Here is a 20,286-nt window from a genome sequence, read left to right as displayed (position 1 = left end):
CAGCTAAGGAAAAGGGGAAAAAAATGGCGGACTGCGTTGTTTGGCGACCCCTGTGAAATGGTCTTTCGACCCCAAATGGGGTCCCGACCCACGGGTTGAGAACCACTGCGCTATACCATGTATATAGGTAGTGGTCAATTTACAACCACAATTGAGCCCAAAATTTCTGTTGCTAAGCAAGACATTTGTTAAGCAAATTTTGTCCCATTTTATAATCTTTCTTGCCACGGTTGTTAAGTCAATCACTGCAGTTGTTAAGTTAGTAACACAGTTGTTAAGTGAATCTGGCTTCCCCCCTTGACTTTGTCAGAAACTCACAAAAAGTGATCACGTGACCCTGGGACACTGTAACTGTCATAAATGAGCCCATTGCTAAACCTTCTAATTCAGTTCATGAGACTGTAGGGATGCTGCGACAGTCACAACTGTGAAAAATGGTCATAAGTCACTTTTTTCAGTACCATTGTAACTTGGAACGGTCACTAAATGAACTGTTGTAAGTCAAGGATTACCTGCAGATGCATCAAGTGTAATTCATCAGACAGACCTCTACTATGGGAAAGGTGTTCCTATTGAAAAGATGCCCAGATTCTCATTTCCCAATTTTCCCAAGTTAAACTAAGGATACATGAATTTTAAAACTACTGAAATACAGAAGTTGAACAAAGTCTGTATCTGTTTCTTAAATGGCAGCTTGCTTTTTCAATCATAAGTGGAATAAAGTCTTTGAACATTTCCATGCCTGTAGCTACACACAGCATAAAGACACTCTGCTGTTTTTCTACCACGTGTGTTAAATTTTGACCCTACATTTTCTCTAGGAGTTCAAGATAGCTTATATGGGAAACCTACAAGATAGTTCATGAGTGATTGGCTCAAAGTTATCCAGGTGAGCTTCCATAGCTGAGGGACAACTTGAACTTCAGTCTCTCCAATGCTAATCCCTCATTCTCTGCATATCTTCTGAAGTCTTCTTTGGCTGTTTCTCCCTTATTCTGGCATGGTCCAAGGAAAATCTCAAGATGTCAGAGGGCTCAGTGATTTGAAATAGAAACAAAAGAGGCAGGGATAGTAAATTTATGTCCATTTTGCTACTATAGAGCAGGATCAGTTCAATTTCTGCTGTGTTTTCCTTGTGCAGAAAGAGTATGGGTGCATAATTGTATTTTTAAAAAAATACAAGCCACAAGGACTTTAAAAACATTTTGTACTTATTTTAAAAAACCTGATGGCTAAATAATCAAGTTTTGAGCCATCTTTTTCTTTGGTGAAAAGCAAGTGGCCTTTTTCAGATTTATGACCAAAGGAAGGCTATATTTTATTATCATATCTGGAATAAATTTCTGAAATAACTTTCTGAATCTCTATGACAACCAGTTGCAAAGAGTCTTTTACAAGGACACAGAAAAGGACAATTTCCTCTCTGTTGCATGGAAGCTTCATCTTGCCTGTTGAATATTCCACAATTTAAAAGTGCAGAATCCCCCTTTTCCTCCTTTGTACTTGACCATCATCTCCCTTTCTTTAAACTCAATGCAAGCAAGAATGAAATATTATTGGCACAGCTAGTGGCCCATTCCTCTTTCCAACTGTAAAATAGGACAATTTATCAACACCAACCTACGGTACTAGTTGAAGACCAATGCTAGAAGACTCCTTGTGAAGGAGAAGCTTTACCCCCTGCAGTGTATGTGAAAGATTGCTCCTCCCCCAGCAAGATGTGTTTATGGAGGGGAGGGGTAGGAGCTAACCCACTTTAGAATGGATTATACCTCTCTGAAAATCTAATCACAGAAGGGCTTCTGGAAGGAATATGTGCCCCTGGAGGAAATGAGAAATAGCTGGAAAAGGTCCTCCTTTTATTAGTCCACCTAATCACATGAAACAGCTGCTCCTGTTTGGGGTGAGGAATCTGGACCACACTTATTTGGAAACAGCTTTAGAACTGAAGTGGGCTTGAAAGAGAAAAACGTCTTGAGAAAATGTATTGGAGGCAAAATACCAGGTAACTTTACATTTTTATACCTATAATCAAGTTGTATTCGGTCATGCATCTTCTATTCTTTATATACACAAAGGTAAAATTGTAATCCATGTAGAAGCAAGAGATATTACATAGTGAACATTTTGGCTCTAGTGAGAGTAAAATATAATTTCCAGAACTATTGTCTTTTTATAATACAGCAATTTGCTTTGGTAATAGGGCTATAAATGTGATTTTGAAGCAATTATCTCAGTAACAAAGAAAAGAATAGGACTATTTAGCTGGGATCTTATAACTAATGTTTCGTGCTGTAGTGGCTTATCTATACCCTAGGATTGTGTTGCTCTTAGAAAGAAGTCTCAGACAATTCAATTTGACTTCACTTTACTTTGCCTAAGCATGTTTAGCATTAAATTGCTCACTTCTTTGTCTGTGATTTAAGTTTGCCTTCCTAAATCCAGTAGTAAAACTCAGAGCGAATTCTATAGTAGTATTTTTGGGGGATGGACTTGAATGCTCTTTTCTCACACCAATGTTTTTCATACTGAACTAATGTCTGTGCATACTTTGCCTCTCCAGGTTTATTTTAACAATAACTCTGGTTTTGCAGAATATTAATTTTGGAGAAGGTGAGGAATTTTCCCATAATTTGGTTGCAATTTTGCCATCTGTAAAATAGTGCACTCTCTTATGTTCTTCTTTCTTTGAATCCCATCAGGCCTTAGAAAAGAAGGAGACACTCATGACCCTGAAGGAAATGTGGATGTCATGATTCAAAAGAACAGTGCAAAAGAGCGAGGAGCCACCACATTAAAAGTCTTCAGTGTTGTGAATCAGAGCTCTGTGTATAAAAAGCCGAGACCAATTGTACCTTTCACTGGGCTAACAAAGAGTAAGTTACTTTCTTTATCCTTACATGCTTCCTAAATCTTGATATCTGAATTTATTATAGCAACAGATTTCTTCAATCTAGTGCCCGTAACATTAGTCAGCTGACTATTAACAGGAACTTAGCAAAGAAAGACCTGGGTTCAAATCCTTGCTCTGCCATGAAATTTATTAGCCAATCCTATCCACAGTCATTTTGTACAACCTTTAATTCTAGGCACGGTACAGCCATGAGGTCTTTAGAGCAAGCATCCAGTTTTACTTTTGCCCACCTCCGAGGAATGTGGTAAAGATAAAAATATATGTTTTACAATAAAAATGCAATAAATACACATGTATTTATTGGAAATATCCATTGGAAAATCTGTTTCCCCAAAATAACTTCTTATTTGCCCTGGACATAGGCAAGGCAGAATGAGATTTTTTAAAAAATATATATATTAATCAATTTATGCATTGCCCTGCTCCCAACAAAATAGGATTCTGCATTGTCTTTCATTAGTAGAATTTCTGCAGAGTTCAGTTGCAAAATCCTATGTAGCCTGTCATTGGGGGAGCTGGCAAAAATCTTATGAACCCTTTGTAAATAATATTACTAAGGCTTATGCTCTAAACTGCAATCTTTATACACTAAATTATAATCTACTGAGCCAGTGATGTATTTTTTAAAATAAATATCCAGAAGCTGCTCTGTAGGCAGTTAATCCTCTATGTTTAGAGACCCTAAGATTTTTAGATGTTTAGGATTATAATTCTTATGTTTCTTCACTTGGAAATTCTAATGGAGGTGACAAATTATTGCACTTTTCTGGCACATTTTCTGTAATGAGCTGTGACAAAAAGTAAGACCCAATTGCTTACTTCTGGGAAATGAACTCCATGTACCCAGGACTGACCTTAAAAAAAAAAAAAAAATACTCATCAGCTCTAACAGTTCTATTTGCAATAACTCTTTCTGCCAAGCAAATTAGGAGACAGGTAGATTTCAGGATAATGCTTTTATTATAGTTAAAACATGTGTATGTATGTATGTGTATATGACTTGAAGGCATAATTTGGCTAAAATAAGGTGATAAATCTATGTACATTGGGCAAAAGATAATGATGTTTATTTTCTTTCTTTGGGTAAATATCAATACTATTTTCAAAAGAGAGTATGATTACCTTCTGCTGGAGTGCAATCTGCAGTTTGACATGCAAGCTTCTGCAGAAGAACAAGTCATGGGCCATGCAGTAATCTGTAGCAGTTTGCTTTTAATCCTTATCTAAACAATCTGGGCTTAGCTGAACAAACAGTCTTAACAGGCAACTAATTTTATTGTGCCCTTAAGGCCAATAGAAGCAGGCCCTTGGCAGCAGGCCCTTGGCAGCTAGGAAGACTTGGCAAAAGCAAGTGAAAAAGAAGGTTCAAAGAACCCTGTTTCTTTGTTAACTCTGGGCTATTCGTTTTCAGGTCGAACCCTTAACCGGCACTGTTGTAAAAATGGAGGAACTTGTATCCTGGGCAGTTTCTGTGCCTGCCCCAAATACTTTGTTGGCAGATACTGCGAGCACGATGAACGGAAAAGGTAAAGAAGTATATATTGTGGGGTGATTGTGGCTTGTCAATGAAACTTGGAAATAATGTTGCATCTTCTGATTTGTCATTGGCAGCAACTGTGGCCCATTCATGCATGGAGAATGGATATGGAAAGGTTGCCAGCTGTGTCGATGTGGTTATGGTGTTCTTAAATGTTTATCTGAACAAAGGCAAAACTGTGGTAAGAAGATATGTCACGGGGGAAAATATGCCTGTAAATCCAAGAGTCCTATATCTGAAACATGAACACATATATAAGACGTAAATTATTCTGCAGTGAAATTTAGGTTATTTAATTGACAGCCTTTAAGATGTCCATAGTTTTGTACTTTTCATCGCAAAAGAATAAAGGAGAAGCATTACATGAATTGTTATGGACTACTCTGAATTGTTGAATTTGTTTCACTGAGTTAAAATCCAAATATGATTTCTGAGAGCTTGTTGAGATAGTGCTTTGTTCTATATCCACTTTATATGAAAACTTTGTCACAGCATTTGTCTATATCAATTATTGTTTTTCTTCTCAGAGAGTTTAGGGTAGCCAGGGCTTCTAGATCAGATTTAGGCAAGAAAGGGTTGTGTGGACTCTCACTCATAGTTGGTGGTCTAGGATTGAATTTTTAGAGCCACTCATCTCAATGGACCTAAGCCACCACCTGCTTTACATGAATACTTGAGAGAAGCAAACCAAGGTTTCTTGTCTGCATAGTTTTCCTTTGAGTTCTATTTTCAAAATGTAGAGAGCAGTTAAGGAAACAGATTACTGGGAGAGAATTATGACATGGCACATGTAATTCAGATTAGATTATCATAATGATCCCTTCAGGTCTTGAATATTCATTGTTTTATAAAGGTAGCTATACAGTATATCTCCCATATTCAAATACCTTATTATCTTCACTATATATTGGGCAATTAGGTTTGAAAAGGAACTAGCTCTACTCATTCCTACCTTTTATTTATATGTAAAAAGTGCACTAATTTCATGTTGTTTTTTTACTGTGCATTCCCAAACCTGGGTGGAGGTAGGGGAAGAGTGCAAAAAGACCTTTTTTGGGGGGGGGGGAGTACCCAGAGGGATAGAATCAAGATCACATGAAGTATTACCACTACTTTACAATGCCTTGGTAAGGCCACATTTGGAATACTGCATCCAATTTTGGTCACCATAATATAAAAAAAGATATTGAGACTCTAGAAAGAATACAGAGAAGAATAACAAAGATGATTAGGGGACTGGAGGCTATTTTAATGAAGAGAAGGGCGAGGGTGGACATGATAGCAGTGTTCTAATATCTGCCACAAAGGAGTCAAGCTATTCTCCAAAGCGCCTGAAGGCAGGACAAAAAGCAACGAATGGAAACTAATCAAGGAGAGAAGCAACCTAGAACTAAGGAGAAACTTCCTGACAGTTAGAACAATTAACCAGTGGAACAACCTGCCCCCAGAAGCGGTGAATGCTCCAACACTGGGAGTTTTTAAGAAGAGACTGGACAGCCATTTGTCTGAAATGGTATAGGGTTTCCTGCCTGAGCAGGGGGTTGGACTAGATGATCTCTAAGGTCCCTTCCAACTTTTTTATTATTATAATATTATTATTATTAAGTCACTTTTGGTGTCTTCCTGGAAAAAAATCCCTGCAGTTTTCTTGGCAAGATTCCAGAAGTGGTTTGCCATTACCTACTTCCTATACTGAGAGAGTGACTGGCTCAAGGTCATTCAGGTGATTTCATGTCTAAAGTGAGACTGGAACTTAGTCTCCCTATTTCTAGCCTAGTGCTTTAACCATTAGATGAGACTGCCTTTCTGCAAAAAACCCCCTTAAGAATAGTTTTCTCTATAATTGACGTGACAGAGATATGTTTCTAGATTTTCATTGCAATTGTTCATTTTAAAAAGCATTCATTTTTTCCCTCTGATCTGCATTTACAAACATTCATCAGATGAAGCAGACTTCTTGCAAGAGAACTTGTTACTTTTTCTGTCCCTACTTGCAGCTGTTATGGCACAGAAGCCTTCCGTACTGGGAGGGACAGGACACATTTTACACAAGAATCTGTCTCTCAAAAGCACATTTATCCTAATGTTACTTAACATAAATGAGATCAATAAAGGAGAATATTTGTAGCTCAGGGATGAAGTGAGGGGTTCTTGGCTGTTTTCTGACACACACACACACAGAGAGAGAGAGAGAGAGAGAGAGAGAGAGAGAGAGAGAGAGAGAGAGAGAGAGAGAGAGAGAGAGATTGGCCCAAGGTCATCCAGTTAGCTTCATGCCTTAAAGCAGAACTAGAACAACTTGATAACTTAACCACCACACCCAACAGGCACTTTTTATTTTTGTTAAATAAAAGCAAAAATACGATCACAATGTAAACTTTTGTAAGCCATTTGTCTAGCACCACTTTTCTTAATCTAAATCTTACTTCGAGTAATCGTGTTAGGAATATGTATGATTCCTGATGAGTTCCAGTCCAATATTTGATGAAGTCTTGTCAACATGCTTAAGTTATAAGTGTTAATCCCATTTTGTTTTCTGTTTTCCTTACCTGGGACAAAAGGGCCAAGAAGTACAATCCATTTTATTAGTAATGCTTTTTAACTAGTGATTTGTATTTACTTTTGATTGTGATGTGATTAATGCTGATAAGTTACCTTTAATTGGTTTCAAAGGCCCCGGATGGATCCCATTTGCACCTCTCCTCTGAGAATTCATCAGCCATTGACTTCCGCACTTGTCTTATTTAGTATTTTACTTAAGTACTTCCAGAGGCTTGGAGGAAATTACTAAGTATTGTTGAAAGAATTTGTATGCAGATTTCCTTAACTAACCCTTTCCCTCCTTTTTTTTCTCAGATTTAAATAAAGAAGAGGAATTCATCTATTTATCTTCAAATTGTCCAAGATTACAGCAAACAATATGCTTTCTTATTCTTCTACTAGGCTACTTTTTCACTTGGTTCTGCACAAAACTTTTCTATCAGCTTTGAAGCTGTCAATTAATTTGGACTGAAAATCCTGCAGATGCATCTGCAGAGTGCTAGAAACAAAGACTCTGTTGCATTTCTACTATTTATTTTCCTGTTTAACAGGAATGCTTTAAGATATTTACTTTTCATAAATTCCAGTTACATTTCTATGGTGAAATCACCCTTAATTGCCTCATTCCAATAGTGTTTACTAAAATAGTATCAAGAATAAAAGATGCAGTTGTCTTCCTATTAAGGATTTGTATAAGACCTAATTCAACTTTCCCATATCTGCTGCCCCTCAAATAGTTGAATTTCAGCTCCCATATTAGAAGTTGCGGTCCAAGAGATTTCAAGAGCACCACACTGAGAATACAGTGTAAATAAATCTGCATCAATGAAAAGTAAAATCAAAATATTTAAGTGAGCTCAGTTCCTAGTGACCTGAGAAATATACTTTTTTTTTGCGACAATATGAAAATAATTTCTGATTATTTTCCCATTCTAGCCTTTTTACCTCCTGAGGATTTCCTAGTATTCTCCCATCCTGCTATTAACTGAAAACACCAGTGGTGTTTCACATGTTAGCTCCGGTAGCTCCACGTTAAACCAAAGGTTAAGCTATTGTTAAATCAAAACAAGTTTAATGTTGCACAAATACTACTTCTCTTTAAATTAGATTTAAGCAGAATAAAAAGTTTATCTGTTGCAATATTGACTCTTCCAGTGGAAGAAAACTTAGGTATTCTATGACATTAAAATATTTTCAAATAGTGTTTCTGTCTTGCTCTCTTTATGAGTGTATATTCAAGCTGTAAATGCACTGACAATGTATTAGAGGTTCATCTTGCTCGACTTCATAATGTTTCTTACTAGAAGTCTATTCTATCAGTTACAATGCATCGCTATTACATTGTTAGGAATGTGCAAATTGGTCTGTTTCTGATTCAGGTAACTTTTATATGTGTTCATTGATATACCAGGTCTGTTGTCTGCTTTAATCTGTAAAATAAAGACAGAATTTTTTTTCAAAATATCTGCATGGAAGTGGGTATTTAATATAATTTATACATTTATATTAATATAAATTACACGTTTCTAATTGTTTTTTTGAAGCATGAATTTTAAATTAAATGTATTTTAATGCAACTTTGGAGTCAAGAATTGCTATATTTGGAAAATATAAAGGCTTGTAAGTCAAGATTCATGTATTGTGATCTGTTAGGTTTACATCAGAATTCATAAAATGCAAATGTTTCAGTTCTGACTAGTAGAGGTAAAATCTCATATCCTGGAAGTTTGTTTGAATCCATTCTATTCCAAACCACATAGATGGTCATGTTCACACAACATGTTTGACTGCGTTTGGTTTTCTTGTCTACATCCTAAAAGTAATTCAGAGAATCATGAAGCCTGAATAATTTCATTAGAGCTTTAACTGCCTCTTGCAAGACTAGTCTCTAGAGGCCTGCAAAAATAAGGCCTTAACAAATATATTTTCTAATGGTGTAAAAAAAAAAGTGACAATCTCCCACCTGTTTTTGTAAAAAAATTCTCATAATTGATTTGAGGGTACCAGAGGTCACATGTTGCCAGCACAGGAGAGCTGCTAACAGAATTGAAATATGAAATATGAAAATTGCATGTAACAAGCCAATTGACTTCATTTGTCAGAAATCTTCAGTGTAAATTTGATAGTTATTCAATATATGGTTCCATTCAATATAGTCTCAGCCTCTATTACATAATGAGAAATGTCAAAAGTTAACAGATTAATGTCACAGATTCAGTTCCTCAAGCATGTCTTTTTAAAAAATAATGCCTCCAAGTTGAAAACTTGGAACTATGTTATACTTGCTTTGTTTCCACTGCCCTAGCTGTAATGTTTCTTACATGCATCTGATTCTTCCTGGAACTGTACACTGTATACCTGCCACCCCAAAAGAAATTGTTTTGCAGCTGTATCCATCAAACTTGCAGTCACTTTGGTGCATTTGGATAAACATGAATAGGCCAGTGGAATCTTCAACCAAACACTGTGTGTATTGAACTAGCCTACATGACTGAAGTAACTAAGTTCAGTTTTTTTAAACACGTCAAGACGACAAGCCTGTATTTGATTTAAAAAGTAGAAAACTAAGTTACAGGGAGGGGGGATAAATTAAGGAGTTTTTTAAAAAGGAACACTGATTTCTCAGAAAGATTTTTACAAAACTTTACATGGATACAGTCATACAGAATGTATCTGCCTGGAAATAAGTCTGATTTTTATTGCGTGTGAGATAATGCTTAGATGAGAAATTACTTCCAACAGCAAGACAATGATACATCAGATCAAGAACTATATAGTTAGTTGCCACAGTGTTCAACAGTTTTGATACTGAAATGCATAGATGAAATGTACCATATGTACTGAATCTTAAAACAATTTTGTCTGTTCCTGTATCTTGATCTGTTTCATAAAAGGTATATGTACATTACAAATGTACAAAGGTTTGCTGGTAAATAATTCTGTGGCAAAGCAATACCATTCACTCAGACTAAAATATGTCTTAAAATATAGCTGTTATATATAACAAATGCATGTAGACCAAGCATGATTTTGTTTCCTTGTTTCTTACTGAGAAAATGAGAAATGGTTGAGGTTAAAAACAACAGGAAAATGTCCCTGTGATGGTGATTGATTTCTGCTTATTCTTTATCTATCCAGCAGTGCATTCAGATAAAATGAATGGGTTTTTTTGTTTTGCAAAAACAGAGCAATAGTTTCACCAGATCCAGAGCAACATTCTCTGAATTTTATTTTATTCATTAAATTTCTACTCCACCCATCTCTTCCAAGTGATTCTAATTTCCTCTAAATATAAACAGGAAGTACTGATGTATTCATGTCTTTTAACAGGCATCTGGTTAGTCATGACTGGTAAGAGAGAGGTGAGCCTTTAGCTGGCCCACCACAGCTCTACAGCAGTGTTTCTCAGCCTCAATAGCTTTAAGTTGTATAGATTTCCTCTCCCAGAATTCCCCATTCTGGGAGTTGAGGGAATTCTGGGAGCTGAAGTCCCCACATCTAAAGTTGCTGAGCTTGAGAAATACTGCTCTAGAGCATGGGTAAAATGAATGATAATGAAGAGAAACATAGCTAAATAAAGACTGCTGTTAAGTTCCTTACTTTTAAAGATCACAACATGATTATTCTGTATAAATTCAAATTATCAGATCTTTATTGATCTAATAAATCTGTTATTAGTTCAAGCCAGTAATATAAAGATTATTGATAAACTGTAATTATTCCTTTTTAATCTCTCTTATTTTTTTAGGGTTCATCTGATTTATATCCTCATTCCCTCTCTCTTCCTCTGCCATGAAATGATGCAGCCTTTGGGTAGCCAACATTTAGTTTTGGTGTTTGTGTTGTGTACTTGAGTGATCCTGTTAGCATCACTTTGTGAAATTCAGTGTTTACCACTATAAATGGGCCATTCCCAAAGTAGAAAAAAGTCAAAGTAAAATGAGTTCTGTCTGTATATAATATCTATGGGGATTCTCAGTCATTTAGGTCATAGTTATCCCAAAGATGCTTTTTCGTGAGGCAACTGGAGTTTCTTGGACAAGAAAGTCCAGTTGCCTCGTGAAAAAGCATGTTTGGGTCTGCATATAAAGGAAATCAAAGCCCTTATTTAACAGTGACTTGAAATAAATCCTGACCTTTTTTCTGATTGTCTCAGTTCTCTTTTTAAAACGGATAGGCCGTTTTAAAAAGAGGCCAATGAGATGCACAAAATGTTTTGCCCAAACCCTGCTGTAGTTTGAACTCTCCCCCCTCTCCCAAAAACCTCCTTCTATCTGTAGTTGATCAATCATGGAATTTCTTATTTGAGATTTGTCTCATGATAGGATCTTGTTTTTCTCTCCGGGAATAGCAGCCAGACCTATTGATACAATCTTCCCTCATGAAATTTGCCAGATTAGACTACCAATTTTGTAGAAACAAGTCTTCCCCCCCCCCCCCAATTCTCCATCCTGTGTCACTGTTTACAGAGAAGTAGACATGTTGACTCCAATGCCCCCAGCAGGGGCCTAATTATTCAGGCCTCTGTTGAGGAATTTATATTCCTGGGTTATGAATGCATGGCTGGTATTTACAGAAGAGCACAGAAATTACATTTTGAGTCAATTAAATTAGTTCTTTCTTCACCCTGAAGCTTTTTCTCAGGATTTCAATGGCTGTGCAATGATTATTTCTTGGCATGATGACTGTGCATTTATTTTTTGCATATAAGCTGCACAGTTTCTTCCAAGATTGCCTTTTTGCTGTTCAGACATTTCCTTTATGGACACAATGCACAATTTATTTTGTAACTGGGAAATGCAATCCTAGTCCAATCAGTATCTGAATAGGAAATAATGCCCTATGCAATGATGCATCCTTGCTTTATCTACAGAATTCAAAGTAACTATTTTAAACGGAATCTTACCATCTTTCCATTCTCAGTTAGTAAAGGTAGTCCCAAGTGAGCAAAGTTGGAATATAAATCGCAAAGATTATGCTATTAGTCTGTTATTATTAAACTGTAGCAGATTTAGTAAGAAGATTTGGCCTACAGGCATGTGCATAGATAATTTGCCCAGGTAAAATCTGAATAATAACATTTACCATGTACAGATCATAGTTTGTTAAATAAAAATTGAATGGCAGATTAGCTACTTAGTATATACAAATCCAGATAGGAAATTTCCTAAATCAAGCAATAGAATATAAATAGCTGTCGTGGCTTAAATAAATTTTAAGTTCTAAATTTAGCTCATGACAGAGGATTGGATCAAATTAAAGATCATTTCCTATTGTTACTGAGCAAATTAAATACAAAGTAATGTGATTTAGGTAATCATATAGTGTCCAGGAAGTTATTCATATCCTACCAACCATACACCACTCATGCTCAGCCAAGAAAATGCCAGAATAATTCATCCTTTAGACTCCAACATTTAACTATATCTGTATACAAAGATAACAGGTGCTCACTACAGGCTCCTTTGAAAATTATCTGGCTTATGTATGTAACATGGGTTTATCGAAAGCTTTTTATGGGTTTAAAGTTATTTCTCTTTACATTTAAACTAATAGAATGAAAAATATATAGGTATTTTACTCAGGTAAATATGCAAATGCTTAAATGTCTATCTCCATCTCCTCTCCCATAGGAATAAAATATTTGACTGACACTAGCAGGTGCAGCATGACATCTGTCATAGTCACTATAAAGCAGCTATTTGGTAGAACATAGCTATGTGTATATATACATACACGCACACATACATACACAGTGTAATATACACACATATACACTGTTTTTGCACCAAAGAGATGCAGGTTTTTTCAATATATATATATACAGTGCATATACAATGTATATATACTATATATACCATATATATATACATATAGTAAGTATACACTGTATATATAAATATATATTGAAAAAATGTGCATTTCTCTGGTACAAAAACCAGCCTGCTCCAGGGTCAAGCCCACACCAAATCAATTTCATAAAAAAAGAAAAGCTGTGCATGTTAATCGAAGTGAGGACCCAAGGTGAAGAAAACCACACTAGCTCTCCAAAAATGTCTGCCTTATGCATCCAGTTGGAAAGCAATAAAGTCAAAGGAATTCTAGCAGACTGACTGTAGGTTGGCATGTCTCCATCCTTATCTCTTTCCAGCTGTTTGGGAGTGTAGATAAAAGGAAAGGTTTCTTTACTCCAGAGCCCAAGTCCCCTTCTCCTCAGAAAGCAAATTGCAAACACTTGAGTGAGGGCTGTTTAAAGCAAACAGGAACGTTTGCTCTACAGTTCTGCACAACCTTATTTAGCTCAGTTAAATGAGAAGGGTTGCAGCCAGCCTGGCCATTGTTTTCTCACATTCATCATATCCACTTCCCTTGCTGTGTAACTGGGCTTTGTGGGAGGGGATGGCAAAGAGAAATATTTATCAAGTACTTCACAGATCCTTGAACGATTTGCTCTTTCGCTCCTCACAAGTTACTACAGAGCTTAAACAAACAGCATACCATGTGATCAGCCTTCTAATTTGGAGCCATCCATTAATAGTTTTTCCTTTCCAGTCATGTATTATTGCTATATAGTTGTTCCTGCTGCTAGATGCACACAGCTATTCCTACAGAACACCAAGTCCATGAAGGACAGGATAATTTGGTTAGCAGAAGAAAAGATATCTATTCTAAATTAGGCTGTTGGATGTGGTGTCTAAGCTTTATATCTGCTATTAATTTACTGGTAGGTACATAACATAAACATTGTGATTTTTGCTTCAGACTTTCAGTAATGGCATTATAAGCTGGCATTACAAATTTATGCTACTTTGTTTTTGCCTACAATTATTTTAGCCTGGGGAAAGAGTATCTTTTCTGATTAATGGCACTGCCATAAATACTCACCTGACCCCATTTTTCTGTACCATTATATGATCCCATTGCTGTTTTCTTATTTTAATGTTCAGAGATGTAAAAGTACTCTAGGTACTTAACATGATAAATACATATAGCCCTATTGTTGGGTTCTTTGTGTTATTTCTGGGCTGAAATTAACATATGGGACAGAATTGACTCTCTACATATATTGGAAAGCTTCTTATGTAAGGTCACAATAGAAGATTTAAACATCTCCAAATGTTTGGTATTTTCCGTCTTAAATGTTTGGACGTAATCAAAACAATCCGTATGGGAAAGGCAGAATGGAAGTTGCTCATATTTATAAAAATTGGTGCAAAGGGGCACTTCTTTTCAAATTGGCTTTTAAGAGCAGGCCGTTAAAAGCTATTAACACTACACAACATATAGTCCTTTCTATATTATTAAGAAAGGTTCCTGGGTTAATGTCTGATATATATATTACTTATACTTATTATAAGTAATTACCATTACTTATCTTTTACTGAGATACCTCACATGAAGTTCTTAAGGAGCCCCAGGCTTTTTGCTACTGCGATCTATCAAATGAAACTCCAGTCTCCAGGACAGATCGGTCATTCCTCCCACCTTTTTGCAAAAAGGAAATTGTTTTTGCAGATAGTATGGAAATCAGAAACTGAGTTCATAGCTGTTACTGGACTATAGGCCTCGTGAACTGAGGATGAAAACAAAATTACAATATAAAATATTATATTAATATAATTTGGGAATCTCCTATTTTTGTACTTAAGTAGTTGCATTTCATTTATGAAATCTGTTCTCATTAATGACAGTCCCCTTGTATTATCAGCAGACTGAAACTCCAAAGTAGCTTAATTTCCTTATATGGAATGCTAAATGCAGGAACTGATTGATATCATAAAGACTGAAATAAATTGAGAAAGTGATATGAGGCCATTGACTAAGAGCATATAATTTTTTTTCTATTTCAAGTTCACGTGGGATGTTCACGCCTCACATCAACACTTAGGGAAAATATTTGTTGATACCCAACTCTGTTTTCCATTTGTGATAGGTCCCTGAGGGGCTTCTTCTCAGTATTTTTGATACAGTTGATCCAGCCGATGAAATAATAGGAAATCATTCAAGTGGCCTGAAACGACCTTTGAATGATCCTCCATGAAAGGCAAAGGTTTTTTTTAAAAGGAATACTTTAAAAATCAAAACGGTGTCCACAGAAATGATATTCCAGTGCTCAGATAACCCTTATTAAGGTCTCAATGAAGTCTAGTTACGTAATTTATTCAAAGATAGACAGTGAAGAAAGAGAATTTTAAGCATTTGAATAGGTCCTGAGGCTGTAAAAAGAAAAGAAAATGGGACCCGTGAAACTGGCAGTAGGTACAAAGATGGAGTATAAGACCCTATAGCATCTAACTATTTTAAAAATAGGATAATGATTATCCAGAATGCTACATTAAATGCCAATAGCTACATCCATAGAAACTGGTTGGAATAAAATGAACTGCCTAGATAACAAAGATGTACAAAGCTTTGAAGTGGTAATTTGTTTCAATAAAGCTTCAAGCAAAATAGTTGCATTGAAATGTAAGGCACAGATGCACACCTTTCTTTATTCCCAAAGCTTCATAATACTGACTTAAGTCATCCTTAGTTGCACTCATGCTCAAACTATATTTTGCCCCTTGGTGGCACAGTGGTTAGCGTGCAGTATTGCAGGCTAATTCTGCTGACTGTCTACTTCCAGCAGTTCAGCAGTTTGATCCTGACCGTCTCAAGGTTGACTCAATCTTCCATCCTTCCAAGGTCGGTAAAATGAGGACCCAGATAGTTGGGGGCAATATGCTGATTCTGTAAACTGCTTAGAGAGGGCTGTTAAGCATTGTGAAGCGGTATATAAATCTAAGTGCTATTGCCATTGCTTATCCCAATAAAGATTTTGCTGTGGATACAAGCTAACATACTTCAGCAAGTATTCTTTAGGTACCCCCTAGGAAATGACATCAGCCAACACTTATGGTCACTTTAGACAGGTGTGTCATCATCTTCTTTCTTCTGCTTTCTGGACATTTCTATCTGGAGCATGGTCCTTTCAAATCTAGCTCTGCCACTGTGCCTGTAAAGAACTGAAGAAAAACCTTGAGGAACAAGAGAAAGTATGATGGCTTCTGCAAATGCCTGCTTGGATGATGAGGAAGAACTGGCTACAGTAAATTGGAGGAATGCAGAGGAGTTCTGGGAAATTGCTGAGCCCCCAAGTCAGGAGTGGAGAGGTCAGGTACATTGGAAGGGTTGCTGTAAGAGTGACTGGACAAATGCCTGATAGGAAAGAAAAAAGGAGAAGTACAGCTGCAGCCAGAGAATTCAGAGACCCCTTTGGAAGCAAGGGGTGGAGAAGGTACACAGCTGTAACCAGTCAACAGAGATGAGGAGGAAATGCCTCCTCCACCAGATCCACAGATGCGTAGAGCAGAAAGGTGGTAGGCACAATGGATGTTGGTGAGGCTACTTGCAAGGAGGCAGCTTCACCCCTCCTAATGAGCAACACCAGCAAGCACCTATTTAGCTAACAAGTGGAGCAGGGGGTTGTTGGAAACAACTGCCCATTTTCCTGCTGTGTGGATATTTCACCTTTGTGACTTCAGTTTCCTTGACTCTGGACGCGTGCTGTGTTGGATCATGTATTTGGACCTTGGAACTTGTTCATTTCTTTCTGAACTCATACCTTGGTTAATTAACACATGTGGACTTTGTTGACTTTTGTCTTTGCTATTGAACTTGGTAACTCAATGCCTAAACTTAGCAGTGTTGAACTCAATAGGATTGTGCATCAGGTGAGGGAGTAACATTAAGGACTTGGACTGTCAATAAAGTCCTGAAAATGTCCATGTATGTCTTGCATGTGGACTGAAACAGGACAGAACCCAGCAGGTTTCCAAGCTAGTCTTCATCTTGAAGACTCTGATCAGTCTCATTGGTAGTTGAGTAGTGGAAGGAAAGGCTTCACAATGAAACAGAGGGAAAAGAGCATCTCTCTGTTGCTTCATAGTACAATTCACTCCATAACCATCAGCTGTTGTTCAGACTGCTTTCCAAACATCGGTTTAGTGCTGTTATAGAAGAATCAATATTAGCTTATAGCTGGACTTGGGCTTTTTTTCCTTATACCATTTCCATACATAACTCTAGTGGGAATTTTTTGTTTGAATAGCATAACCACATAAGGGAATTATTAGCTCAGGCACAATCAGCCAATGTCTATAAGATTAGTGGAAACTCATTTAGCTTTTTTATAACTTGTAATGATTGTTTTTTCCTTCTTTCTTTCTTCTTTTTTTCTTTACGTATTATTACTTATATATATTTTTTTTATATATATGTTCTATTTTTCGTCTACTTTTTTCTTTTTTCTTTCTCTCTCTCTTTTCTTTTCCCTTTTTTTTTTTCTTTTTTAGTATATATTATTCATTTTAAAGCTTATGTTATGCATATTATTATTATATATATTATTATATATATTATTATTATGACCTTTATTATTTTTATTAATTATCTTATAAATTGTAAACGTTATTTTTTAAAATTTGTTAAATAATCCTATATTCAGTTCTGGGAAGTCGGGGGGGGGAGGGTGGGGTGGTTTGGGAGGGGGGGGGATGTTTATTTGTAAAATTTTTGAAAAATTTCAATAAAAAAAAAAAAAAGATTAGTGGAAACTCCTAGAATAATAAGATTCAAATAATAATTTATACTTAATAATGCTGAATGCTAAGAACTCACCTAGGGCAGCAGGTACAATGAAGAAATAATGTACTTTAATCTTCATTAGGCAATAAAGCATCATATTAGCATCCTGCTAAATACTGCTGAGTTAAGAAAAACAAGTCTCTGCAGTTTTCTTGGCAAGATTTTCAATATGCCTCTTTCCTAGGACTGAGAGAGAGTAACACACCGCTCATCCAGATGGTTTTGTGCCTATGATGCTTTAACTACCAACTTTATTCTAAAAGGAGACATAGCAGAAGGCAAATTTAGATATTTTAGAGCAGGGGTGTCAATCACAATCTCCTCACGTGACATATCTTGTCTTTGCGGAGCTGGGGTGGGTGTGGCATGCATGTGACACATCCAACCCATGGGCTACCAGTTTGACATCCTTGCTTTAGACACAATTTCCATGACAGGAAGAGATGAAATAGAAATCAGAGACAATTTCTAATGGTTAGAAATGTTTTAACTACAAATATCAGTTAGGACATAACGACAGGGAAAAGTATAATTTGTACCCAAGAAGTTTCTCTGTAATGTTTTATTTTTATTTTTCTCCCTTTTTCTTGCATATACATACATTCTTTATTTTTCTTTTTGACTATTTTATCTTTATCAAACATTAAAAAAACATTCATTAATATGAATGTTTGGCTTTAAAATGCAAATCTGCAACTTTGATCTTGCATAAATATTTTATTTCTTTCCCTAATTTTAAAAGAAGCTAACTTCCTAGAAGTTATTCCTCATAACTGATTCTTCTTTCTCTTCCCCCCCCCCCTGCCGCCTCTCTGCAATCTTTGTAAAAGGTCAACCTGTTCTCATATCTGCCTTGACAGATGCACAAATGCCCAATCTCTTTTGTGAAGAGAAAATGCCCAATAACAAACAAAATGTGAAATGGCACATATAAAAACATCAGTGGATGTCTTCTTCTTTATGTTTCCTGGACACCTTCTTTCAGGGCCATTCTGTTTCCCTAGGGTTTCCCTTTGAGAATACCACCTCACTTAAAATTTTCAATCCAGATTAAAAATATGCACTATATGTACCATTCTTTCTCCTCTTCCTTCGTTCAGGTTCAGCCTATAGAATTTCTGTTCCTTCTCTCCCCGCCCCCCACAACATCCGCTATTGGTAATTAACATTTTACCATTATTTTATATATTTCTCCATTGTCCTGATTACTAATGTGTCTAAGTGCATAGGTGCATTAATAAATTACATGCAAAAAGAAAATGTTGGTGTGATCAGTTATATCACTGCACTGCAATACAAGATTTCTTCTGGGCCTTCAAGAATTTTGCGATAATAAAAACGAGTGAGAATTTTCATGGTTCTAGATAACACTCTTAGTTCACCTCACAAAACTGCAGTTTCCACGATTCCCACATTACATCTGATTAAATTTGTAACATGTATAACTTTTAGTAAGCACATTTAATGCACGCACAGCTGTCCTAGATGAAACCTCACAAGGCACTTTTAGTTTAGTTTGCTCCTCCCCTTTTATTTTAATAGAGGTAGTCCTTGACTTACGACCACAATTGAGCCCAAAAATTCTGTTGTTGAGACATTTGTAAAGTGAATTTTGACCCATTTTATGATCTTTCTTGCCTACAGTTGTTAAATGAATCACTGCAGTTATTAAATTATTAATACTGTTAAGTGAGTCTGGCTTCCCCATTGACTTTGCTTGCCAGTCACAAAAGGTGATCACATGACCCCCAGGATACTGCAACGGTCATAAATACAAGTCAGATGTCAAGTGTCTGAATTTTGATCAGGTGACCATGGGGATACTGCAACAGTCATAAGTGTAAAAACAGTCATAAATCACATTTTTCAGTTCCACTGTAACTTTGAGTGATCACTAAGCAAACCTGTTCTAAGTTGTAAGTCGAGGACTACCTGTAGTGTCACAAAGGTATGGATTATTGTGTGGATGAATAATATACTGTACACTGTGTTACGAAACTGGAGGCAGTATACAAATTCCATTTTTCTCATGAAAAAAGTCAAGAAAAAATAAGCATAATAGGCACATAAAATTTGCTTGTAGAATTTACATTTATAGAATTTGTATATTCTAAAATAGGGGAGGTGACCAAAATAAATAAGAATAATGCTCAGCTAGATACCCCCTTACATGTAGAAGTTAAGGTATCAAACTGTGGCTGCAGAAAACTCAGATTTAGATCTATCATCAGTCATGGAACTTCATTGAGTGACTTGGCCATCTAGACCAGGGGTAGGCAACCTTGGCTCTTTTATGACTCATGGACTTCAACTCCCAGAATTCCTGAGTCATAAAAGAGCCAAGGTTGCCTACCTCTGACCTAGACTCTTTCAGACCAACTTATTCTACCTGTTTTGGGGAAATACCTGTTTTGGGGAAAAAAAGTGAAAGGAGTAAAATGTACATCACTTGAGTTCCTGGAAGAAAGACAAGATATAAATATAAATGAATGGAGAAAATGTGGTTCACGTCATTTCAGAAAATAGATATGATATAAATAACTCACCAGATGAAGACCTCTGTAATTCATGTAATTGCTTATATAAGTTTCTGTTCATCTGATAAAGTTCTGATGAACACCTCACTTTAAAATTAACAGTAATGAAAGTCCTATCAGTAATTGATACT

General features: G+C 36.2%; 1 protein-coding gene across 1 annotated transcript; it reads left to right on the top strand.

Moving 5' to 3' along the window:
- The first annotated feature begins 1,387 nt into the window (after nt 1-1,387).
- On the top strand, nt 1,388-8,448 carry LOC120309295 (cryptic protein-like). The gene is made up of 6 exons (XM_039346379.1): nt 1,388-2,005; nt 2,564-2,613; nt 2,703-2,876; nt 4,326-4,440; nt 4,526-4,632; nt 7,308-8,448. Exons 1-6 carry the CDS (start codon nt 1,983-1,985, stop codon nt 7,439-7,441), a joined length of 603 nt encoding a protein of 200 aa, XP_039202313.1. The 5' UTR covers nt 1,388-1,982; the 3' UTR covers nt 7,442-8,448.
- The last annotated feature ends 11,838 nt before the right edge of the window (nt 8,449-20,286 follow it).

This window comes from Crotalus tigris, unplaced genomic scaffold, assembly GCF_016545835.1.
Source record: "Crotalus tigris isolate CLP2741 ecotype Arizona unplaced genomic scaffold, ASM1654583v1 scf7180000017993.1374955, whole genome shotgun sequence".
Taxonomy (NCBI): domain Eukaryota; kingdom Metazoa; phylum Chordata; class Lepidosauria; order Squamata; family Viperidae; genus Crotalus; species Crotalus tigris.
Note: the sequence above shows the minus strand (reverse complement) of the source record. Positions and strands in the feature narration are given on the sequence as shown.